General features: G+C 44.2%; 1 protein-coding gene across 3 annotated transcripts in view; it reads left to right on the plus strand.

Moving 5' to 3' along the window:
* SLX4IP (SLX4 interacting protein) overlaps positions 1-26,564 on the plus strand; it is a 186,029-nt gene that overhangs the window by 11,309 nt on the left and 148,156 nt on the right. For 2 of the 3 annotated variants that reach the window (XM_056567865.1, XM_056567866.1), the window contains exon 2: positions 613-662. In XM_056567865.1, the coding sequence (XP_056423840.1) occupies positions 636-662 (27 nt within the window). In that variant the 5' untranslated portion in view covers positions 613-635. Of the gene's footprint in view, positions 1-497; positions 663-26,564 lie in introns of all 3 variants that reach the window. The other variant, XM_056567867.1, reaches the window with a different exon arrangement.

Consider the following 26,564-nt stretch of genomic DNA (forward strand, 5'->3'; position numbering starts at 1 on the left):
ACTCCGTTACATGTGACCTGCAGAACCGGATCTGCAGGTCCTCAAACCACCTTTCTATTAACACAAGAACCAATTACCACGCCTCTACTCCGGACATGGTATGTATTTAAGGGGGCTGTTATCATTTTGTTTTGATATATGCCTGAGGAAGGAGGCGATTCTGTAAGCCCTCCGAAACGCGTCGCAATAAAACCCACCCTATCCATCTACGGACCTCTGGGCTTTTTTGTCACACTCTCCTGGAAGGGGATGATGTGAAAGGTTACTGTACCTACACATCTCCCCTAGTGAAGTAAGTCCATTTCAGTGACAACCTACCATAATTTGAATTGATTGTTATTATGTTATATACTGCCTCCGAGCGCTGGTTTTTCCATTTGTTCTTTTTTTTTTATTTTTTTGTGTGCAATGTATATATGTATTAGTACATATCAATCCACTACAGTTTATATTAGTACATATGAGTCCACTACATAACCACTTGTGTCTCCTCATAGTGTCGTATAATGTGAAGCTTATCCCCTGAGGCCATCCTCTGCCTGCCCCGCCATGTTTTGCTGAGTAATGGAATGTACCTGCTGCGCTGATATCTTTCTCTGCTGATCATTGCAGGTCTCGTGTCTGGACGCCATGACATGATGTCTGACAAACTTGTTGTCAAGGTAAGAACTAGTCATTACATGGATCGACGTCTGCATCTGACTCGAGTTATTTCAGAGTAAAGATAGAAACACCTTTACACAAATGCTGCTCATTTTCAGCTTTTTTTTTAGCCAAAGCAAGAAATGGATTCAAAACTAATAGAATATATAAAGCAAGAACTTATGCTTCTCCTTCCTGCTGGATCCACTTCTGGCTTTGACTTAATTAAAAGCACATTTTCTGCTGCCAAAAATCTTCATAGTTTCTGCAGTGTGTGTTCCCAGTGCTTACTACTGAGGATATTGTTTAAAGGGGTTATCCAGGAAAAAAACTTTTTTTTATATATATCAACTGGCTCCAGAAAGTTATACAGATTTGTAAATTACTTCTATTAAAAAATCTTCATCCTTTCAGTACTTATGAGCTAAGGAAGTTGAGTTGTTCTTTTCTGTCTAAGTGCTCTCTGATGACACGTGTGTCGGGAACCGCCCAGTTTAGAAGCAAGTCCCCATAGCAAACTTCTTCTACTCTGTGCAGTTCCCGAGACAAGCAGAGATGTCAGCAGAGAGCACTGTTGACAGACAGAAAACAACAACTCAACTTCAGCAGCTGATAACTATTGGAAGGATTAAGATTTTTTAATAGAAGCAATTTACAAATCTGTTTGACTTTCTGGAGCCAGTTGATATATAAAAAAAAGTTTTTTCCTGATATACCCCTTTAATACATAAGCTGATCTGGCAGAAAATCCAAATTCTACTTCCTACAGAATCATGTGATCACTTCTGTGTATTACATTTATTTCATAGCTAGGTAGATTTGCCTTTCAGAAGCCTGGTAGAGCTTGGTGACTATTCCTAGTGCTATAATAACAGTATTATAAAAGGGGTTTTCTTGGACTTTAATACTGAAGGCCTATTCTTAGAGTCCTCTGGACTCGTCATTGCCAGTATATTTGGTGGGGCTATACTGGTTATTGCAGCTCATCCCGTAAATGTTGGGAGCTTCAATACAAGGAATGGCTGCTATCAAATGTACAGAGCTGTGTCTGATAAAGTAATAAAGAGGCTGCAAAGCTTTGTGGGTTCCTCTATATCGGTGGGAGCTTGCCCCCCAACAATCTGATATTGATGGCCTATGCCAAGAATAAATCTTGAAAGAAAGGCAGAGGCGCTCCATAGGGTAAATCACACTAGAGGTAGGGTACGGTTAAAATGAATAAAAGCCACTAACCCTGGATGGTTGTGTACCGCCATACACAACAATGATTAACATGTAACAATAATTCAGGATCGCCGTCTGCAGCCCTCCAGCACAGGTAAAACTTGCAAGTAAGATGGGCTTAAAAAGAAACAGCAGGATCAATATGGCGCTGACGGGACCATGGCACACACAACAGGAACTGGTAAAACCAAATTTAATATCCAAGATGCAACGCGTTTCGCTGCGTTGCGTCTTGGATATTAAATTTGGTTTTACCCGTTCCTGTTGTGTGTGCAGTGGTTCCTTCAGTGCGGTATTGATCCTGCTGTTTCTTTTAAGCCCATCTTACTTGCAAGTTATGCCAAGAATAGGCATCTGTATTAATGTCCCAGAAACCCATTTAGGGTAGGGTCACACGTGCCGTGTTTTGTTGCGTATTTACTGCTGTGTATTTTCTGACCCATTTAAAGTCAATGGGTATCAAAATCCTGTCCAGAAAATATTCAAAAAAGTACAGCACTTGTTACCCTACCCTTAGGAACAATTCTAGGTTATAAGGGTTCTGCTGATCACTCACTGATCATCATTCACGCCGTACCCCATTGATCTCAATGAGCCGCAATGAGTCAGGAAGTGTCTCTGGTTTGGCTTATTTTCGGAAAGTATCCATTTTTAACTGGACTGAAAACCATGGTCTGCTGCTTTTTTTTCAGTCTAGTTCAAAAACTGAATATGTTTGAAAAATTAGCCAGATACTTCCTGAGTCTGAGCAGCTCTGTCATACATCTATACACTATACACTATAGAAAATAAAGGGAACACTTAAACAACACAATGTAACGCCAAGTCAATGACACTTCTGTGAAATCACACTGTCCACTCAGGAAGAACACTGATTGACAATCAATTTCACATGCGGTTGTGCAAATGGAACAGACAACTGGTGGAAATTATAGGCAATTAGCAAGACACCCCCAATAAACGAGTGGTTTTGCAGTTGGTGACCACAGACCACTTCTCAGTTCCTATGCTTCCTGGCTGATGTTATGGTCACTTTTGAATGCTGGCAGTGCTTTCACTATAGTGGTAGCATGAGAATGATTATACAACCCACACAAGTGGCTCAGTTAGTGCAGCTCATCCAGGATGGCACATCAATGCGAGCTGTGACAAGAAGGTTTGCTGTGTCTGTCAGGGTAGTGTCCAGAGCATGGAGGCGCTACCAGCAGACAGGCCAGTACATCAGGAGACGTGGAGGAGGCCGTAGGAGGGCAACAAGCCAGCAGCAGGACTGCTACCTCTGCCTTTGTGCAAGGAGGAGCAGGAGGAGCACTGCCAGAGCCCTGGAAAATGACCTCCTGCAGGCCACAAATGTGCATGTGTCCACTCAAATGGTCAGAAACAGACTCCATGAGGGTGGTATGAAGGCCCGACGTCCACAGGTGGGGGTTGTGCTTACAGCCCAACACCGTGTAGGACGTTTGGCATTTGCCAGAGAAAACCAAGATTGGCAAATTCGCCACTGGCGCCCTGTGCTCTTCACAGATGAAAGCAGGTTCACACTGAGCACATGTGACAGACGTGACAGAGTCTGGAGATACCGTGGAGAACGTTCTGGTGCCTGCAACATCCTCCAGCATGACCGGTTTGGCCGGGGGTCAGTAATGGTGTGGGGGGGGGGGGGGGCATTTTTTGGGGGGGCCACATAGCCCTCCATTTGCTTGCCAGAGGTAGCCTGACTGCCATTAAGTACTGAGATGAAATCCTCAGACCCCTTGTGAGACCATATGCTGGTGCGGTTGGCCCTGGGTTCCTCCTAATGCAAGACAATGCTAGACCTCATGTGGCTGGAGTGTGTCAGCAGTTCCTGCAAGAGGAAGGCATTGATGCTATGGACTGGCCGCCCGTTCCCCAGACCTGAATCCGATTGAGCACTGGGACATCATGTCTCGCTCCATCCACCAACGCCACGTTGCACCACAGACTGTCCAGGAGTTGGCACCACCTCATCAGGATCATGCCCAGGCATTGTAGGGACGTCATACGGGCACGTGGAGGCCACACACACTACTGAGCCTCATTTTGACTTGGTTTTCCACTTTGATTTTGAGTGTGACTCCATATCCAGATCTCCATGGGTTGATAAATTTGGTTTCCATTGATAATTTTTGTGTGATTTTGTTGTCAGCACATTCAACTATGTAAAGAGTAAAGTATTTCATACGATTAGTTCATTCATTCAGATCTAGGACGTGTTATCTTAGTTTTCTCTTTATTTTTTTGAGCAGTGTATTTAGACAAACATATTTCTATGTACCTACTATATGCTTTAATGCTTACTTTATTTCATGTCTAATATATACAACAATGTTATATTCTACCACTTTGCACTGCAAATACTGTAGTGGTGCACAGTCAGTCAAGCTCTCCACTAGATGGCGCTCTACTTCCACATTTCGGCATCTTAAACATTTTTTATTTATTTATTTTTTATCTGAGCTTGGAATGAAAATAGCTGACACAATAGAAACTGGTGCATTCTTGTATTAGAAGAAGCTGATAGGTTATGCTGAGCTAAAAAAGTGTTGAAAGGTCTTCCAATGCATAGAATAGAGCAGGAACTAGGACTGCTATCCCAGGGACCTGACTTTGTCTGGGTGCATCAAATCTATTACACTGTTCAGTGCAAAAACTGACGTATGAAGATAATGCTACCTCGCAGCGTATCTACCTTCTCCCCAGCACAGAGCGAATGAAGGAGCAGGGACAGATGCAGTTGGGCCCTGGGGTCCTGATCCTCTCTGTGCTGGTTTCAGAAGGTAGTACAGAGGGGACGCCAATTTCACGGAATATACAGAAGAAGCGACTTGACAGTAGTGTGATCTTGCCAGATCATGGTGCTGGAGGTGCTTTGTTTGAACAGTGACAGCCGCTCAGGTTCACGCCTCTTTGACACTTGGTCGCAGAGACCTCCCTGATGCCAGTTTTTTTTATTTGTTTACATTTTGTGTGCCAAGAGTAACAGTGATCAGAGTTATAGTAAAAAACATAACATGAGATTAGAGGTAAAGAAGGAATTCTTTTTATGATGTTTTAGGGATGTGAAAGGTTCCCTTTATTATTATCTAACTGATTCCCCTCATTCCTATGCTTCCTGGCTTCTACTGACAGCACCAATGACCGATCAGTGATTGGCTACAGGGGGTCACTAGTCCGTATCAAGAGGGATCAGGGAATAGAGATACCATTGGGAACCAGGAAGCATTGGAATGGGAGCGGCGGATCAGTAAGGTGATTATGACTTTTTTTTATTTTTTTTATTACTTTTTACTATTGTAAGCCAAATATAAGCTTAATAAAAAAACAAACAAACAAACAAAAAAAAAAACAGAAGCAACCTCTTGGCTGAGCGCTGGTCTTCATCTCACTTTAGCAGATGGATTCTATAGTAAGTCTATTGAGCATCCTGCAGCGAGATGTGGAGAACAGAGAGGTGAGCTGCCCCTACCTTCTCTTTATAGCAATTGGTGGAATCTGAACACCCGGACCCTGACATCTCTATGACATGTCAAATGTCTTATTGAATGACAGCTACATTTTAACTCTTAAAGGAGATCTGTAGTGCTCTGAACTTATCCCCTATCCGAAGAATAGGGAATAAGTTATAGATCACGGGGGTCTGCGTGCTTGGCCCCCCCGGAATTTCCTGTAAGGGGCCGCGCCAGTGTACAGGAAAGGGGGCATTCAGTCCTCGCATGACGCGGCAGCCGGAACACCCCCTTACCTGTACATTGCCGTGGCCCCATACAGGAGATCGCGGGGGCCCCAGCGCTTGGACCCCCCGTGATCTATAATGCACTACAGATCTCCTTTAAAGGGGTTATCCCTCATAAGGTGATTTTAGTAGTACGTACCTGCCAGAACTGGGTATTTCCTGTTTATAATTTGTTCTGTAAACTACACATCCCATAGTTCTATAATTTGTTAGTATGAGGTCACTTTTCTCCCTCCCACACATCAGCCACCTCACCCATTGAAACACCCCTGTGATCCTTTCAAAGCAATAAACCAGTGTTTTCTAACCAAGGTGCCTCCAGCTGTTGTAAAATGATCTCTCTCCCACCAAGCGGTCGCTCCACCCATTGAAGCAGGACAGACTCGCTCTGATCACCTGACTAGTGATGTCAGGTCTCGATGCATTGCAACCTGAGAAATCCTTAGACAACAGTCATTTTGTATGCTGCTAAAAATAAATATTAGGACGATAATCACAGAAGAATTGTGAGAAAACCGTCACACACAGATACATATATTATGAACTACACTAACATTACAGCCCCTGTAGCATAGTCAAATAAAAAAATTCCTGGAATACCCCTTTAATAGATTTTTCTGTCTAAAGGTGGCTATAGACATGATGCTGGCAGACAACAGTTTTATTTAGGTGGATTTGTCATCAATTGTATCTTAAAGGGGTACTCCGGTGAAAAACCTTCTTCTTTTAAATCAACTGGTGGCAGAAAGTTAAACATATTTGTAAATTACTTCTATTAAAAAATCTTAATCCTTCCAGTACTTATTAGCTGCTGAATGCTACAGAGGAAATTCCTTTCTTTTTGGAACACTGATGACATCACGACCACAGTGCTCTCTGCTGACATCTCTGTCCATTTTAGCAACCGTGCATAGCAGCATGGTGGCTCAGTGGTTAGCACTGCTGCCTTGCAGTGCTGGGGCCTTGGGTTGAAATCCCACTAAGGGTTATTGTTGTTATTATAATGACGTCAGCAAAGAGCACTGTGCTCGTGATCTCATCAGAGAGAATTCCAAAAGGAAAAGAATTTCCTCTGTAGTATTCAGCAGCTAATAAGTACAGGAAGGATTAAGATTTTTTAATAGAAGTAATTTACAAATCTGTTTAACTTTCTGGCACCAGTTGATTTAAAAGAAAAAAGGTTTTCACCGGAGTACCCCTTTAAGGTTCGTGATCACAGATTACAAATCTCATGTATGGCCAGTGAAATATCTAGAGATAGCGGGGTCCTGACTGTAATGGTACTGAGGATGGAGTTTACATGGGATATACTTCAGGTGTTTATCACCTCATGTTTCCATACTTCTCTGTGTAACCCTTTATACTACTGATGTTTGGGTTTTATCATAACTGGTCACAATGCCTATAAGAAATGTTATGTCCAGCTGGGTGGGCCTTGTAAGTAGCAGCAAGGGTTGTACGGTGGCGCATGTAGTCCCTATGGCTCCATATCTGTGTGCTGTCATACGGCATCACATTACAGAGACATGTTCAGTGGGGGGCATCTGGGCTTGTATCGGGAGGGGCCTATGCCAAAAAATGCAGAGAGACTTTACCTGGCTGAAAAAATATTTTGTGCAACTTCTGAATCTATGGGAAAGAACTCTGAACGCTGATGTATGAAATCAGCGGCATTGGGATGTACAGTATGGGCCCATAGTTTTTTTAGAGTTGGGCAGAGCTGTAATATTGTCATGTGCATAGGGGTAATAAAAGCCAATATGTCTTGTATTCTCCAGTACTACATTACATGGACGATAACCCATACAGCTTGTTTATATCATACAGCCACATAGAAACCCTATTGAACAGACCGGTTCCTCCCCCGGCTGTGGGGCCTTAGTGTTCGGGATGTATGCGATTGCCTCCTGTCTGTTCCAGGACATTTCCAAGCAAATGAAGCATGTTTTTATAAGCAAGGTTTTACAAGGGTTTTGGCCCTGTAAATAGTGAATAGCTTCAGCTTTATAAATAGGTCTGTTGTACACAGCTTCATTACGTCCTGTAATGTGCCAGCATGTAACTGAATCCGATCGGATAATCAGTAGGCGGAACCTGAGAAATCATCAATATGGTATACTAATAGTATAGTATACTAATGTAAGAGGTGAACACTGAGGCTATACATAAAAAGTGTACACTGAGGCTATATATCAGAGGTGTACTTTGAGGCTATATGTAAGAGGTGTACACTAAGGCATCAGAGATATACACTGAGGCTATAAGTAAGAGATATACACTGAGGCTATAAGTAAGAGCTGTACACTGAGGCCGTACATCCGAGGTGTACCCTGAGGCCATACATCCGAGGTGTACCCTGGGGCCGTACATCCGAGGTGTACCCTGAGGCCGTACATCCGAGGTGTACCCTGGGGCCGTACATCCGAGGTGTACCCTGGGGCCGTACATCCGAGGTGTACCCTGGGGCCGTACATCCGAGGTGTACCCTGGGGCCGTACATCCGAGGTGTACCCTGGGGCCGTACATCCGAGGTGTACCCTGGGGCCGTACATCCGAGGTGTACCCTGGGGCCGTACATCCGAGGTGTACCCTGGGGCCGTACATCCGAGGTGTACCCTGGGGCCGTACATCCGAGGTGTACCCTGGGGCCGTACATCCGAGGTGTACCCTGGGGCCGTACATCCGAGGTGTACCCTGGGGCCGTACATCCGAGGTGTACCCTGGGGCCGTACATCCGAGGTGTACCCTGGGGCCGTACATCCGAGGTGTACCCTGGGGCCGTACATCCGAGGTGTACCCTGGGGCCGTACATCCGAGGTGTACCCTGGGGCCGTACATCCGAGGTGTACCCTGGGGCCGTACATCCGAGGTGTACCCTGGGGCCGTACATCCGAGGTGTACCCTGGGGCCGTACATCCGAGGTGTACCCTGGGGCCGTACATCCGAGGTGTACATGTATGGTCTCTATTTTGTCACTGTGGTCTGTGTTCCCTCCATATATGTCAGACCAGAAAGCGTATGTGTTTATCTCCTTTTCTGAATCCAAAAAGTATTTCTGGCTATGGTCAATTATTATCTGGATCTTTGATGGAATCAAAGGCTATGTCTGAAATCTCACTATGTTGGATTATAGTATGTGTAATAATGACATGGTATAATATATCAAAATAGACATTTTTGTTTTCCTCATCACCTTGGAAACCAGTAGAATCCCTCCACGCCGAGGTCTCATGATCCCCGGAGTCTTACGTCAGGCTCTGTGAATGGATATATATGTGCACGGTGACTCTGCATTTTTACTTGACCATTTACTTCTCCATTTTGTGAAGGCTGATGTATTTTTAGTAGCCTAACTTGTCATTTACTCCTCTTCATGACTCATTATTGTCATTTTTTTTGGAACATTACAAAAGGGAATTTATGTTATTTAAGGAAACTGATGTGACGTAATCACCCTGTATGTTGTTTCCCCATAAATCAAAAGGGAAACTATAGCCCAAGGTACTGATCGCCATCTGATTTGCTGACATAACTTGTGAAAATATTTAATCACATGTATAGTGTAGATCTGAAGAGTTCTCCAATATACTCAGTGTATCATTTCATACTATATCCAAAATCTCTTCTTTATGTCATAGATTAGAAGCCTTTTCTGTGTATTACAGAGGGTGACATTTTGTCCTGGACATGTCATGATCACATAAGTGCATTTCCAAATACTATACATTTATCAGTGGACTATCCTGTAATAATCTGGGCCACCATTGAACTTAACTTAAAAAAAAAAACTTAACAGATCACGCAAGCATGTCAAAAGTTTTGATTTGTCAGATCCATTATAGGTTATGGAGTCCAATTACAATCGGAAGGACTCTGTAAAACGCCGGGGTGTTAACGGTATACAGTATGGGGGAAATTTATCAAAACCTGTACAGTGGCAAAAATTACTAGTTGCCCATAGCAACCAATCAGATGTTTTTTTTTTGTTTTGTTTTGAGCTCTTTTTCAAAAACAAAATAAGCAATTTTACTATTTGCTATGGGCAACTGGTCAGTTTTTCCTCAGCACAGATTTTGATGAATCTCCCCCGATGTCCCTAGGCTCCTCCTAGTAGTGACTACAGGCAGTCCGATTGTTTTACCATCTTTGTGAACACCACCAGTTGGCATAAGAAGTCTGATAGGTCAGACAATGCTCCCTCGGGATAAATGTCGAAAAATGTCTTTCTAGTGCCACCTTTTGGAAGTAGCTTCCCTGTAAGTCTACTATGTTTAAAGGGAATCTGTCATCTGTATTACCCGCACTAACCTATTGGTATAGACTTGTAGTGCAGGGGGGCACTGATGACAACGGTACTTACCATTCCCACATCCCTGGGATAGAAATCCCTGGTTTTCTTCATGTTTTAATGAGGTATCAAGGTGCACGGGGGACGTGCAGCCGGCCACAGGAAGAATGAAGTGAAAACTCTGTTCTCGTGAGAGAGATTTCCCAGTGCAGGAGAGGGGTGTAGATATGATAGGAAGGTGTCAGAACACACAATACATCACACCTTGCTGCAGACCACTGTTGGTGTTGACTGTGTCCATCACAGAAAGCTCCTACAGTGGGCACATAAACATCAGAACCTGACCAAAGAGCAATGAAAGGGAGTCTGGTATGATGAATCATGCTTTCTTTTACATCATGTGACCGTCCGGATTTGTGTGGCTCACTTACCTGTGGAGTAGATGGCACCAGGATGCATTATGGTATGAAGACAAACCGGCAGAGGTAGTGTGATGCTCTGGCCAATGATCTGCATGGAAATCTTGGGTTCTGGGGTCATGTAGATGTTGCTGTGACATGTACCACCTACATGAACATTGTACAGGCCAAGCATACTCCTTCATGGCATCTTTATTCCCTAATGGCAATGGCCTATTTCTGCAGGCTTCTGCCCTGTCCGCACTGCAAAAATGATTCCGTATTGGATTGAGGAGCCTGATAAAAAGTTCTAGGTGTTGCCTTGACCTTGCCAGATCTCAGTCTGATCGACAATGTGCTGGAGACCCCACCTCACAACGTATAGGACTTGAAGGATCTACTGCTAATGTCTTGGTACAAGATACCTCGGGACACCTTCATAGGTCTTGTGGAGTTCTCTAGAACAGAACCTACACAATATTAGGCAGGTGGTTTGGATGTTCTATCTACAAGGCTAAATTTGTGATTTCACACATAAAGCGTGATGACAAGCAGCTGTTCTATGCTCATCTTTCAGGTTTTGTTTCTCTTCTAGACAAATGGACAGTAGGGATGAGTAGAGTCCGGCTTGTGATGTATTACACTGTATTGTGTTTAAGTACTATACATATAAAGCTGCAGCTGCTTGATATGATCTAGGTTGTGATACCAACAGCAGCATACACTTCAATAAGAATCAATAGCGGTGCCGCAACTATTCCATATAGAAGTTTACAACTATGGGACCTGGATGTACACTGCGGGTATTCAGAGCAATGACCAGCGGTGGTGCTAAGACAATATCAAATAGCATCCATAAGTAACTATTGTAATAGCAGAAACCAAAAGATATCCTGCCCTCACCGCAGCAGTACAGCTCATACGGCTCCTCTTCTGGACCTCCAACAGACGGGCGGACAAGGCTGGCGTCCCACGCCAGCCTTGTCCACCCGTCTGTTGGAGGTCCAGAAGAGGAGCCGTATGACCTGTACTGCTGCGGTGAGTGCAGGATATCTTTTTGTTTCTGCTATTACAGATACCAACAACAGCATGCAGTCCCATTATACTCCCTGAGCATTGTACCATTTCAAGTGTACCACCAGGGGCACCATTCCCCTTGATACAACTTTGCAACATTTATAACCGTGACAAATGTGTAAAACGGGAGTAAGATGGTCTAGAAAACTGTCACCAATCGGACCGTTGTTTTTAAATCCTCAAATATCTGTAATTTCTTAAGAACCTGAACTTTTATTTACACTGCATTGATGCCAACATGTCCATGGTGAGAGATTTTTGCCTCGTGTCACTTGGTTATTTTATTTTGTTCCCGGCTGGAGCGCACACATGTGCTGGTGTGTGTGTGTATATACAGTGCCACATTTGTGATTTTTACGATAATGAAGGCTTGTGTATCTATTATCATAAAGTTCCCAGGGCAATTTCTTGTTTCACTTGGTGACTTGTAAGACAAACAGAGCCCAGTTTTTATGGAAGGTTGTGCTTAAGCCGGCGTTGTCTAAAGTAGCCAGTTTGTAGCTAATAAAATAATGCCAGTCAGTTGTTAAAATGTGGTGAAAAGTAGAAAACATTTGGCAAGTAAATCCGAGGCAAATTGCATTTAGTATATATACATACTGTAACCAGGACAAAGGGGGGTTTTTCGCTTCACCTCAAGCGTTAACCCTCTAATTCGCCGTGCAGTCTGATATTTGACATCAAATTTTACAATTATATGGGTCGCTGGCTTCGATTTATGACAAGAAGTTACTTAATGCATTTTATTCCAGATTAAACTCAAAGCTGCCTTCAGCAAGTAAGCGTTTCTGAATTGGTTTTCTTAATGGCTTTGCTGCCTTAAAGGGGTACTACCGTGGAAAACTTTTTTTTTTTTTTTAAATCAACTGGTGCCAGAAAGTTAGACAGATTTGTAAATCACTTCTATTAAAAAATCTTAATCCTTCCAATACCTTTTAGGGGCTGTATACTTAAGAGAAATCCAAAAAGAAATGCATTTCCTGTGATGTCCTGACCACAGTGCTCTCTGCTGACCTCTGCTGTCCATTTTAGGAACTGTCCGGAGAAGCATATGTTTGCTATGGGGATTTTCTCCAGTTCCTAAAATGGACAGCAGAGGTCACTGTGGTCAGGACATCACAGGAAATGCATTTCTTTTTTGGATCTCTTTAGTATACAGCCCCTAAAAAGTACTGGAAGGATTAAGATTTTTTAATAGAAGTGATTTACAAATCTGTTTAACTTTCTGGCACAAGTTGATTTAAAAAAAAAAAAAAAAAAGTTTTCCACGGTAGTACCCCTTTTAAGTAGCAGAAAGTGCCCTGGCATGGGCAGACTGACTATAAGGCTGGCACCGGATCTTAATTAGGGATGCAGATAACGCTTATTTGTAAAATCGATTAGGTGGCAGATTATTAGTATGATTAATCGGATAAAAAAATGGGTTTAGGAAACCAGGGAAGAGTTAACAGGAGAAAGTGAGGACTGCATCGTGGAGACTTAACAGGAGAAAAAGAGAGGGGACAGCACCTGAAGGGTTAACAGAGCATAAGAGCGAAGGGACAGCAACTGAAGGGTTAACTTTGGAGAAGAGAGAGGGAACAACACCTGAAGGGTTAACCTAGGAGCCTTGCTGAAGGAGAGAAGGAGCAGTTCACAGAACTGAGTGATGGCCGTCCTCCATGCACCAGGAAGATCTGTCATTGCATGGAAGATGGAGAACGGAGCTTTTGGCCGGACAGGGGAACTTCCACGATGTCAGGACCTTAGGCTTCTTGTGACCAGAGGTGCCAGCTTTCGAACTGCACTAGATGCTAGGTTCTAGATGTTGCGGGCCAGCACCATCTTCAAAATGACACCCAGAGGCACCGGAGCATAAGGGGAGACTGAGGAGGACATTTAGGACATTGAGGGGCTTAAAGGCAGGGGAAGAGGTAGTAATAGTAGATATACTGTGTTGCTAGGCTACGCCCCTAATAACCGAGTAATCGACAATGGAAATTGTTGACAATTTTTATTGATGATAATATTTAATTGTTGCAGCCCTAATCTTATAATGTTTAGGGATGGGTTATTACTAGTGAATGTCACAACTCGCCAATACCTGGTCTCACCAATTCCACCACAGTCAGCAGTATAGGGGGCCGATTGGCTCTTATCTGTCTTCCTTTTCATAAGGATAAGCGGTTTATATACTGTTCATTTGTCCCATCATTTATACCAGTGGTCTAAAACTGTGGCCCTCCAGATGTTGCAAAACTTCAACTTCCAGCAGCCGTTGGCTGTCAGGGCATGCTGGGAGTTGAAGTTTTGCAACATCTGGAGGGCCACAGTTTGAGACCCCTGGTTTATACAAGCCACATTATTGTTTGCGGCACTTCACATGTTTCACGTTACCCCCACATAAAAGATGTGGTTCACAACAAATGGGCGTTTTATCGCTGGGCAATGATTGGCATCGATGGTTGGTAAGAGTGATAGTTTGTGCGATCATCGCCTCGTGTAATGGCGCTCGTGTGGGAAGCTGTAGCCTTCTACCTGTGAGTGACTAGATGAACTCATCAGGGCAACTTCTTGATAAACTAATAGCCCTAAATGGAGTCCACTATCAGCCCTGTCACTGATAGCTGCGGCCGCCTCTCTCTTTATACTTGCTTTTTATCACCAGTGTCTTAATGGAAGGCAAACATCTCCTTATCATGTCGGTAGCTTGTTAATCATGAAGACTGTATAGGCGGGACCCTTATTTATATCATTACCGCCTGCACAACCTAATCCCACACAGCATCACACCGGGGGGAGGGGGGTCTTGTGTGAGAAATGCCTGCCTGGTAACCTGGATGTAAGTTATTGTCCGATCCATGGGAAGTCAATGTCAAATACATTTTCTTCGAAACAAGTTGCTGTATAGGTAACATGAATTAATTGTGAGAAACAAAAATAAAAGCCCATGAGATTGGGCTGAAGCATCGCACATATAGGTGGATAAAAATGTCTTTTTTTCACTGTAATACCTTGGCGCGCTGCCTGTTTTTGACTTTTTAGAATAACGTAATAGTTCTATATTTTACTCCCCCCCCCTTGGTTACAAAAAGCATTGGTTTTATAAAGGCGTTAAAGTGGATTCATGATTTTATATGACAGTATATGAAATGTGTGCGAACACCTCTGTCCTGGTAACTGCGCTGCCGAGATCTACGTCGGGGGACAGATTATGGACAGGAAATTGTATTGGAAAGTATATGGTGGTAGTTTTACTTTAACCCTTTAATACTGCACTATTTTAGGAAGAAAAAAAAAATGTAATTCGGTCAAATTTGATATTTTACAATTGTCCCCAGCCTGCCTCACAAATCATTAGCTCCTCTTCCTTCTCTGCCTCATAGCTAGTGTTGCTCGCGAATATTCGCAATGTGAATTTTATTCGCAAATATTGCATATTCGCAAATATTCGCAAATATAGCACTATATATTCGTAATTACGAATATTAGTTTTTTTTTAAATCACAGTACACATCACAGTGATCATTCCTCTCTGCCTCCGGCTTGTGTGGTGTAAAGAAGGCTCTAATACTACTGTGTGAGACTGGCGTGCGGATTTTCGCATATGCTAATTTTGGCATATGCGAAGTTTCGGTTATCCTAATTTTTGTATATGCAAATTTTCGCATATGCTAATTTGCACATACGCGAATTTTCGCATATGCGAAAATAAAACGCAAATATTACGAATATGCGAATTTAGTGAATATATGACGAATATTCGTCCATATATTCGCGAAATATCACGAATTCGAATATGGCCTATGCCGCTCAACACTACTCATAGCTCCTTAGAGGTTTAAAAATAAGAGTCCCACATATATTAGATAAAAATCCTTGTGACTATAGGGGAGATTCATCAAAATCTGTGCAAAGAAAAAGTCAATCAGTTGCCCATAGCAACTAATCAGAGTGCTTCTTTAATCTTTGAAAAGGCCTCTGGAAAATACAGTGACCCCCCCGACCTACGATGGCCCCGACATACGATCATTTCAACATACAATGTCCTCTCAGAGGCCATCGTATGTTGAAGGCAGCATCAACATACGATGCTTTTGTATGTCGGGGCCGTCGCATAAACGGCTATCCGGCAGCGCAAACTGCTTCAGCTGCCACCGGATAGCCATTTACGGTGCCCCGTGTGGTCCGCTGACGATCACTCACCTGTCCTCGGGGCTTTGGTGCGTCATGTTAGGGATCGTCGGCGCTCTCCATCAACGTCATCACGTCGCTGTGCACTCCGTCCCGTCATCCAATAGGAGCGGCGTGCGCAATGACGTGATGGCGACAACGGAGAGCGAGGATGCCGGGGAAGCAGAGGCCTTGCCGGAGCATCGGGGACACCTTGGGGACGCGGCGACAGCGATGGAGGACAACATCCAGGGCAGCGGTGACGGTCCGGAGCAGTGGGGACAGGTGTGTACAACCTCCAATACCAGTGGTCTTCAACCTGCGGACCTCCAGATGTTGCAAAACTACAACTCCCGGCATGCTGGGTGTTGTAGTTTTGCAACATCTGGAGGTCCGCAGGTTCTAGACCACTGTTCTATACTTTACATTACACGGATCCCTCAACATACAAACATACGGTTTCAACAAACGATGGTCCATTTGGAACAGATTACCATTGTATGTTGAGGGACCACTGTGGAAGTAATCTGATTGGTTGCTATGGGCAACTGGTTAACTTTTCCTCAGCACGTCTTGATCAAACTCCCCCTATATCCTCATATATACGGTCCTCTTACATTTATCCAATAGATAAACTTCATATCCATTTAACACCTCCAGAAACAGTTCAAATCTTCTAAAAAAATGTTTTTATTATAATTCTCTTAAAAAACTTACATTAATATTATGACTGAAATTGAGAGATCTTACATGAGAAAATACAAGTATGGCACAAAATAACTGCTAAATTGATCATGTCCTATTGCAAGTACCATTGCATGCTTGCCCACATGTGTAAAGCAGCATAAAATAGTACTACAAAACTGCCCAACTATCCCCTACTGTAATTCCCCTGGCTGTACAGTAAGGCTAAAATAAGCCACAGTACAGGGCAGATATGCAGGTGGATACACCAAACCTAAGTACTTACATATGTAAAGGCAGTCCGCAGATACTAACAAAGTACATGTCCCAGGAGCAAATGGAGGCAATGGAATGTCCGCTCACCCATATGAAGTGCCGTAACAGTGCCACGTACCCCTTTCGTCGGAGCCTTAAAGGTTTTTTGCAAGTATTTACATTTGTTGGTCGATATTGATTTGCATTTGTTGGCTGTTATTGTTTTTTTTCTTTGATTAAGCTTAGGGCATGTTTACACTGGGCATTTGCATAGGGAAAATTTAGAGTGTATTACAGTAGCGACAAAGTGGATGGGATTTGGAGAATTTATGTACAAACTCTGGGTGGAGAAATCCATACATAAATTGACCTGCAGTGTTGATTTTAAATCCGCAGCATGTCAATCTATCCCACCCAAATGCTGCATTTAGTTTGAATCTTCACCATCGACTTCTTTGGGTAGAAGGAAATCCACAATAAATACTCCGTTGTTGCGGATTTTAAATGCAATGTGCCACTGCCGATCATACAAACATTAAGGAAGATAAACCCAAAAAAATTTATTCTACAAAATTTTTTAACTTTTTCAGTTTGTTATGCAAAAATTACAACCAAAAAAAGAAAAGATCTACAATAAAATTGATGCACATAATGGCCCTGATTTACTATTGTAAACCCGACTTGTGTGTTGCACCAGAAATTCTGTCTGCGCCAGAATTGAAAAAACCCCGACCAACTCTCCATTTTACTGTGGACACAAAGAAAACTCCACTCTTAGTAAATCAGGGCCAAAGTTGTTCATTCAGAGGGGAAGTGCACAGGTGTTCCACTTAAGTAGGCGGAACTTGCTCTGTAAATATTATTTATTTGGAGCCAAAAGTATATTTTGTTAAACCCTTTGTAAAGGCATGAATGCACTGGTTTTTACTTTAGCATGTAATAGTCTGTTTGGGCATTTGGTGGATATGTTTTGAACAAGCTGGATTTTTTTATACACATTTTTGTTCCATTGAGGGCCAGCTTTCCTTCCTTGTTGGAGTACCTTCTTCAGGTTTACTGTGGTCTTACATTGCTTTACACAGCGGCTGTGTGTTTTATGCTGTGCACCTGGAATACGGAGTCTGTGGTGCTGCCCATCAGAAAACGGTGCTTTATCGAACAACTTTTCTCCTTTTCTTGGCTTAGTTTTATGCCAATAAGTGGCATGTCCACTTTCTGGTACGTCACACCATCTTGTCTAGTGAGGCTCAAAAGTGTTGAAAAGGTGTTGAAAAGTTGTTGAAAAGTTGTTGAAAAGGTGTTGAAAAAGTGTCTCATCCACATTGGAAGCGTATAAGAATTATTATTATTTTTTTTTTTTGTATGCCACAAAAATTGCATCAGTACAGATGTGAACAAGCGCTTACTGGTTATATGACCTGTATGTGCAATACTCAAATGAACTAAAATGAAATTAAAATCGACCTGAACTTAGGGCTGGGCGGTATACCGGTTCATACTGAATACTGAAATTTTTGGGCTTCACGATATGAATTTTCCCCCATACATCGGGGAACTAATCATATGTTACCCGCCAGCGCTGTTCTGCCCCCCCCAAAACATGTTACCTGCGAGCGCTGTTCTCCTCCCCCCCCCCCCCCAATTAATTATCAGCCCAGCGGGGTACTACTCACATATGTCACCTTCAAGCACTGCCCCCCTCCTCTTTGTTGGGGGCCACCGGCGATGGAACTCTATACCGTACGCCAGTGGTCTCCAACCTGCAGACCTCCAGATGTTGCAAAACTACAACTCCCAGCATGCCCGGTCAGCCAACGGCTGTCCGGGCATACTGGGAGTTGTAGTTTTGCAACAGCTGAAGGTCCACAGGATTGAGACCACTGCTGTACGCTGTATCTCTATGCCCGGGCTGCAAAAGATAAAGAAAATAAACCGTAACTTACCTACGTTGGCCACACACTGGGGACGGGAACATCGGGCAGCCGTCAGCCTATCACCGGCCAGAGCTATGTCCCGTCCCGGCCAGTGATGGGCTGAGCCCACTGTCATGTAAGGAGCTCTGGCGGGACATCGCTCCGGCCGGTGATAGGTTGACGGCTGTCCGATGTTCCAGTCCCAAGGAACAGCGTGTGGCCGACATAGGTAAGTTAAAGTTTATTTTCTGCATCTTTTGCAGCCTGGGCATAGGGATACAGCGTACAGCAGTGGTCTCAAACCTGCGGACCTCCAGTTGTTGCAAAACTAAAACTCCCAGCATGTCCGGGCATGCTGGGAGTTGTAGTTTTGCAACAACTGGAGGTCCGCAGGTTGGAGACCACTGACGTACAGTGAGTTCCATCGCCGGTGTGAGGTGAAAAATTCACCGGCGGCCCCCAACAAAGAGGAGGAGGGCAGTGCTTGAAGGTGACATATGTGAGTAGTACCCCGCTGGGCTGATTTAATTGGGGGGAGCAGAACAGCGCTGGCGGGTCACATGATTGGGAGGTGAAAGAAATACCGTTATATACTGTAGAACCGCCATAAGTTACAAAAATACTGTGATATGCATATTTGGTCATACCGCCCAGCCCTACCTGAACTTGTTGAAGTGTGGGCCCTCAAACATTGTCTCAGGTGGGCCAAAGAAACCTCAGTAGTCTATATAATATATATAAGGCAGCCAGCCCGTCCTGCCCCAAGATCGGCATTCAGAAAGTAAATTGGAACACAACAGATATTAGAAACTTAGGGCACTACATGAGTGTTCTTTTATTGGACTTTACATCAAACTCTAGACTTTTTGTTTTGGTAACCGTGGCTTGCCTTACTCTGCATGTGTTCAGTGAACTTTTGAGACCTGTTGCACACTGAAGGTTTTATTGCTTCAATTTTCTTTTAAACTTTTGTAAGTGGTTTGGAAATTGTTTATAAACTTTTTATCATAGTAGAAAATGCCAACTTTGTGGCTTTTGGTTACTTTCTTGTGGTGGATTTCAGCTTGTCAGAGTAGGCATGAAGGCACCCCGGTATGTGCGCTCAGCTTATCTATAAATGTGATAATTGAGAGTCACTGGGAGGGCACTGATGTTTTATGTGCGGCCTTATCAGTGTTACATGAGGAGTTAATGTCTTCTAATAAGATGACAGTTGTGACAAAAAACTAAATGACAGATTCCTTAAAACTCTTGCACGTTATAAAACCCTTTTAACCACCTATAAATGGACTAATGGTGTAGTTTAATGGCTTTCTACATTCACCAAGCCTTTTAGGTCAATTACATTTTACTGATTCTATATAATAAGACAGTTTGGTTTCTAAGCTATTAAAAATGTAGTTCTACAGCCATACGTGAAGCAAGAGCATGTAAAAAAATATTGTTCAACAATATAGCTATTGTATTGTTCTAATTACTTTGGCTTGTTTGCATGTATAGACTTATATATGTGTGTGTATATAGCAGAAGAAAGGTGTTTGTCATTTACTGCTTTATGCAGTGGCATGTATAAAGTAGAGGTGGCCCCATAGCAACTATCTATCTTTATACAAGATCCAGCACCAAGAATAGTCACAGCGCACTTCCTCCCCCTTCCTGAACAATGACCGCACAATGACTGAGAGCATTCCCAATGCACTTTTCCATAGAAGTCAATGAGTCCTCTTCAGACTACAGGTTTCTATAGCCCCCATAGTCAAGTTCTATATGTAAAATAAAAAAAAAGCTTCCAGATATGAAACCCAGATAAGAAAAAAAGATTATATGACAGTATCTGTTTTTAACCCATTCCTGATATTTTACTTATGTGCACTTCAGAGGGATGGAAGTTTTAGCAATGAATAATTTGTGTGGTGCTAGCGTGTTCCGCAGCATTGTGCAGAACTTTTTATTGCTTGGCTCGATCCTTGTCCCCATTTGGGCTGTTTTTGGAATTCTTACTGGCCTAATAGAGAACGCCTCAAATCTTGGACTAAGCACAGGTTCCTTTTCAAAAAGAGGTGTCAGCTGTTGGGTATCCCGGCATGCTGGGTTTTGCCAATGTTTTGCCACCACTGGTTTAGACCAAGGGTTTGTTGTCACCCAGCTGTAGCTTGTAGGTTTCTTCTTGTAAAGCAGCTTTCAGGATCAGCAGGGGAGTGTCCACACATTGCTCCCAAAACACCCCTCTCTCCAACAACCTAGGTGAGTTTTCTTAATCACTCTGCACCTCTAAGGGCCGAAATGGCCGATGTCACCTTGGATCAGATCTGCAGTGCTGCAATGTGGATAAACATAGACACATTCTCAAAACATTAGAAATTGAATATTCTTGATAGTCATGATTTCTCCTATGGGGTAAAGCCTTTCAGCCGATGGTCCCTCAAACTACTTATTTGGTATGTCTCTAATCATGGTTCTGTCATGAAAGGGGATTAGAAACTGATGGAAATTTGCATCCACTGTTTCATTTTCTGAAGTTCTGCCTGTGCATAACGTTCAGGATGAGAGGCAGAGGCGCATTAAGGAGTTCAACTTATGGCTTAGTAAATGGTGTCAAGCAAGGATTTGGCTTGTGTCTCATGATAGCTTTACTTGGAATAGAAAGGAACGGTAGAAAAAAGATGGTTTACATCTTTCTCTCAAAGGAACAAATTTACTCGGTGAACAATTCCAAGAATTTGCTAAGGAGTATTTAAACTAGGAAGGTTGGGCAAAAGAGTGAAAATCCATGAGTCCAATTGCCCCCCGAAACAATTCCAGAACATGTCAGTAGCACAGAGGTTAAGAAATGACAAGTTCAGAGTCCTATCTACAAATGCCCGCAGTTTAGGTAATAAAATCAATATACTTGGTTCAATTATGGCATCTGAGAATGTAGATTTAATGGCTGTTACTGAGACATGGTTTAATGAAAGTAATGACAAGGACAAATCCATACCAGCATACTCTTTATACAGAAGAGACAGAGAAGGCAAGAAAGGAGGAGTGGCCCTATATATGAAAGATAGAGTTTGTGAACAGCTTCACTCTTCCCCTCATCTGCGCCCGGACAGGTCAGCAGCACACCTGACCCAATCTTGCAAACATGGAACAAAGGAGGATGTCCAGCGCTTGTAGGTGAAAAATATCTTGCAGCTTTTATTGGATCATAAGAACACACAAAAACAGAGACAGGAAACGCTGACGCGTTTCGGTTCAAAGATCCTTTGTCATGGCCATGACTAAGGATCTTTGATCCGAAACGCATCGGCGTTTCCTGTCTCTGTTTTTGTGTGTTCTTTTTTTTTTTTTCAACTGTAAATTTTTATTATATTCAGACAGAAAAATACACACCAGTAGGAATGATCGGGGTGACGTACCCCACAGTAATTGAGAAATGCAAGCAAGTAATAATCCAAATCACAACAATCAAGTCAGGTAATCACAACTGTGACACAGTAATGCAATAGTTAACAACCGCACATTTGGATCAAATAGTCCTAGACATGAGGGGGGGGGGGGTGGAGAGGGTGACTAAGACAACAACGTCAAACAGAGGGGCGAGGGAACAGAAAAGGAAACGTACAAAGAAATAAGAAAGTGGGTTGAGAGAAGCAAGAAGAGAGGAAAAGGTCCAAAAGGAGCTAAAAGATCAAGGAGGTTGCCTGTCCGTGAATCTGTCCCATGGGTCCCATACTGAAAGAAATTGTGAGATAGTGTTATTCAAAGAGGCAGTAATAGATTCCATAGAGCGAATTTCACGGACCCGGGCCAGGAGTTCACCCTCAGACGGGGGGGAAGTCTGTTTCCAATGTTTTGCAATGAGAGTTTTCGCTGCCAGGACGATGTGTAGAAATAACTTATATGGTCGACCAGACAAGGCCCTAGTTGACAAATGTAAGAGATAGATTAAAGGGTCTAGGGGCACCCCAACTCCCAATATGTCACGGATAAGCCGCTGCACCATTACCCAAAATTGAGAGATCAGCGGACAGGACCAGAATATATGGTAAGTGTCCCCCAGTCCCACACCACATCGCCAACATTGCGGGGGGATGTCAGGGTTCAATTTATTGAGGAGGACAGGGGTATGGTACCAACCCATAAGCAATTTGTATTGTGTCTCTTTGTAAGCTGTACATATGGAGGCCCGAGAAGCCCTATCCCAAATTACCCTCCACTGTGGGATTGTAATAGAAGTGTTAAGGACTTCCTCCCAGCGACCCATATAACGGTGGGAGGGGAGGGTTCCGTCCACGGGGGAGATTAAAAGGGAGTAAATACTCGAGAGCAGTCCCTTCGTCTGTGGCCCACTCCTACACAACCTCTCAAAACTCGTAGGGAGCGAAACCACTAGCGAGCCCCTCTGAGAGGATAGGTTATGTCGGAGCTGGGTATAGTGAGTGAACGCAGAGGCAGGGAGTTCCCAACGAGATTTCAGGTCATCAAAAGACAGAAGAGTCCGAGTAATAGGATTTACCACATCAGCCCAGCAGAACAAACCTCTCGAGCCCCATTCCCGAACCATAAGTGAGGTGCCTCCAGGAGGGAAGTCAGGGTGGTAGAGAAAAGACTGCATTGGGGAGAAAGAGGACAGGAGTCGGAATCGCCTGGAACAATAAGTCCAGACATATCTCGTGAAAGACATAAAACCTAAAAGGGTGCATGCAGGGGACGGAAGCGGGAAGGACCATAGGAAAGAATTAGGATGGACAGGCGCCAACCATAATTTTTCAAGTTCCATCCATTTACTATAAGCAAAGTGAGTAGACCATGCAGCTAGGTGACGGAGGTGTGCGGCCCAATAATATTTTGTGACATCTGGGACCCCCAGGCCTCCAGAAACTCGGTTCGCCATCATGACCGTCATAGGGAGCCTATGTCTTTTAGCGTCCCAAATGAACCGGAAAATAGCCGACTGAAAGGACCGTAGCATAGCCAACGGAACCCGTACCGGTAACGTTTCGAAAAAGTAAAGTAATTTAGGAAGGATGGTCATTTTAACCGCAGCAATTCGCCCGAAAAAGGATATGTATTGCGATCTCCATTTTTCTAGCAAAGAACGTAGCTCTCTGAACAAAGTAGGGTAATTTACAGAATAGAGCGAGGCATATGTAGGGGTGATGGAGACTCCAAGATATTTAATGGCAGAGGGAGACCAGCGGAAAGAATAGTTAGAACGAAGTAGGGAGACCAGAGAGGGTGGGAGATTTACAGACATTGCTTCAGATTTAGAAAGGTTGACCTTATAGCCCGATACCAAGCCATACTCATGCAAGAGTTTGTACAGCGCAGGTAAGGACAAGAGAGGGTTAGTGAGGGTAAGTAAAACGTCATCTGCAAAAAGGCAAATCTTAAAGGTCTTCCCATGAAGGGAGATTCCAGAGACATCCGAACTCCCCCGGATCAGAGCCGCCAGCGGCTCTATGCAAAGGGCAAAAATCAGTGGGGACAACGGACATCCCTGTCTAGTGCCGTTATAAAGGGTAAAGGGAGGGGAGGAGTCAGTCGGGAGCTTGAGAGAGGCAGTAGGGGAGGAGTAAAGACCCCGCAGCGCAGTGAGGAAGTCACCAGTGATCCCAAATTTCTGTAGAGTAGCGAACATGAATGGCCAGCCCAATCTATCAAAAGCCTTTTCGGCATCCAAGCTCAATATTAAAGCCTGTTCAGATCGCTTGTTAACAATATCTATAAGATTGACAACCCTTCTAGTATTATCGCCTCCCTGACGACAGGGGATGAAACCCACTTGGTCCTTATGAATAAGGGCGGGGAGGAAACAACAGAGACGAGCTGCCAAAATCTTAGAGAACAACTTCAGATCCGAGTTCAACAGGGCTATGGGCCTAAAGCTGGAGCAATCATGTGGGTCTTTATTAGGTTTAGGAATCGGCGTAATCAAGGAATGTAAAAAGGACTGCGGAATCCCCTCCCCCCGTAGAAAAGAATTGAACAGGGGGACCAGTCGAGGAAGAAGGACAGACGAGTAGGTTTTATAGTATAAATAGGTGAATCCGTCAGGTCCTGGAGAGCGCCCAGATGGGAGAGACTTGAGAACTTCAGTGAGTTCCTCCAATACAATGGGAGCGTTCAGGGACTCCCTGTCAGACGCAGAGAGAGTCGGAAGGCTGCACCTGGATAGGAACGTCTCCAACACAGCGTCACGCCCTCCCGGATCCGAGGGGAGTTGTGAGGGTAAAGAGTACAACTTGGAGTAATAATCATGGAGGAGGCGGGAGATGGTGTTAGGATGATAGTGTAGTGTCCCCGCAGCATCCTTCAGGGCAAAAGGAGACTGAGCAGCCGCACGATCCCTTAAACGTCTAGCCAGCATTGTATGGGCCTTATTGCCCTTTTCATAAAACCTCTGTTTGGCATAAAGCAGTTGACGTTCAACTGAAGGGCCAAGTCACCCAATTGGGACCGTGCAACTACCAGCCGCCTCAGTATCGGGAGGGAAGGGTTAGTTAGTAAGAGAGCTTCCAGGGCAGAAATTTGATCCTTAAGTTCCCGGGAGCGGGCCAAGGCATCTCGCTTCAATCTAGAGCCCAATGCAATACAATGGCCTCTGACCACCGCTTTATGTGCCTCCCATAGTACAGCCTGGGAGGACACAGAGCCTTCATTTTCCGCAAAGTAAGTAGTTATGCTATGCAGGATCGAGTCCCGGGAAGAAGGAGTTTTAAGCAAGGAGTCATTGAGACGCCAATGACAACGGCGGGAGAAAGAAGTGAAAGGGGAAAAAGACACAAGAACAGGGCCATGATCAGACCAGGAGATAGGTTCCATGGAAGCAGAGGAGAGCATACGCAGCATTGGGAGGTTCCCGAAAAAATAGTCAATTCGCGTATGGAGTTTATGAGGGTGGGAATAAAAAGAAAAAGAGCGATCGGATGGATGATTAATACGCCAGAGGTCATAGAGCCCTGCCGAACGAACCAACCGACGAAAAAGCGTAGAGAGACGCAACTGAGGGGCAGGCGGTGGGGAGTCCGTTAGGGAGTAGCGATCGGCAGAGGGAGAAAAAACCAAGTTAAAGTCCCCGCCCAACAGCCAGGCGGAGGTTGGGTATGCAGACAATCGCTTCAAGACCCGTCGGAGGAAGGGGATTTGTGCAGAGTTCGGGGCATAAACATTACAAAGTAGCAGAGGTTTCCCCCCGAGGGTGCCACATAAAATTACAAACCGTCCTGAGGGGTCAGCGAAGGAGGAGGAAACCTGCAAGGGGCAGTGTCGTGAGACTAGGATAGCTACTCCCGCTACCCTCCTATCCGAGGAGGCCATGTATACCTGAGGGTAAAGGTGTTGTAGGAAGTGAAAGGAGCCCGTCTTGTCAAAGTGCGTTTCCTGAACATAGACGATATCCGCCTTGAGAGCCACCAGCTCCCGTTGTAGGAGACGCCTTTTAGGGAGGGAGTTAAGACCCTTCACATTCAGGGAAACGCACTTAGCCATGAGGGGTAGGTGTGGTGTAAGGAAGGTGCCATGGTAAGTACTCACTCAGAGAAGTAGAAAACGCATCAGCGGGCCAGCCCGAGTCCAAAGATCGCCATCGTTCAGTACTGGACCTAAAAGAAGAGCAGAGACAAAAAACAGGAGGAGACTCAGAAAGAAAGGGGAAGAGCAGGACACAAAAGGGGGGGGGACAAAAGGGAGAGACAAACAGGGATACAAAACGGTAAACAAACCACTGGCACTAGAGCCAGAGAGGAGACCTTAGTAAAACAAATCAATAATGTAAGAAGAATAAACAACAGCGTTACTATATTTGTCATGGCCTCATTGGGGGAAGTGGAAGTACGCATCAGAGGGAGGTCACACCAAAGAATAGAAACCCCATCCACCCAAAGGCCATGCCAAATCCAAACTGTACAAAGGGAGCCAGAAGGGCACCCGTTAATTTAGAGGCAGCAGTAAAAGACAACTATAGTAAATTGCAAGTAAAAGAACACAGCACCCCGCCAGGTAAAACGAGAACCAGACAAGTAGTCACAGAACGTGTGGGCCCAGAACTTAGTTCCAGTATATCCTTCAGGTAGGGTCATGACGTGATCCAGATGAGGATTGAGCAGGCTGGCCCCTACCACCTCCACGACGTTTCCCTCGAACTGGCTGCCATACAGGAGGAGGCGGAGGGGGAAGGGGTTGTAGAGCCC

The sequence above is a fragment of the Hyla sarda genome, chromosome 3, assembly GCF_029499605.1.
Source record: "Hyla sarda isolate aHylSar1 chromosome 3, aHylSar1.hap1, whole genome shotgun sequence".
NCBI lineage: Eukaryota > Metazoa > Chordata > Amphibia > Anura > Hylidae > Hyla > Hyla sarda.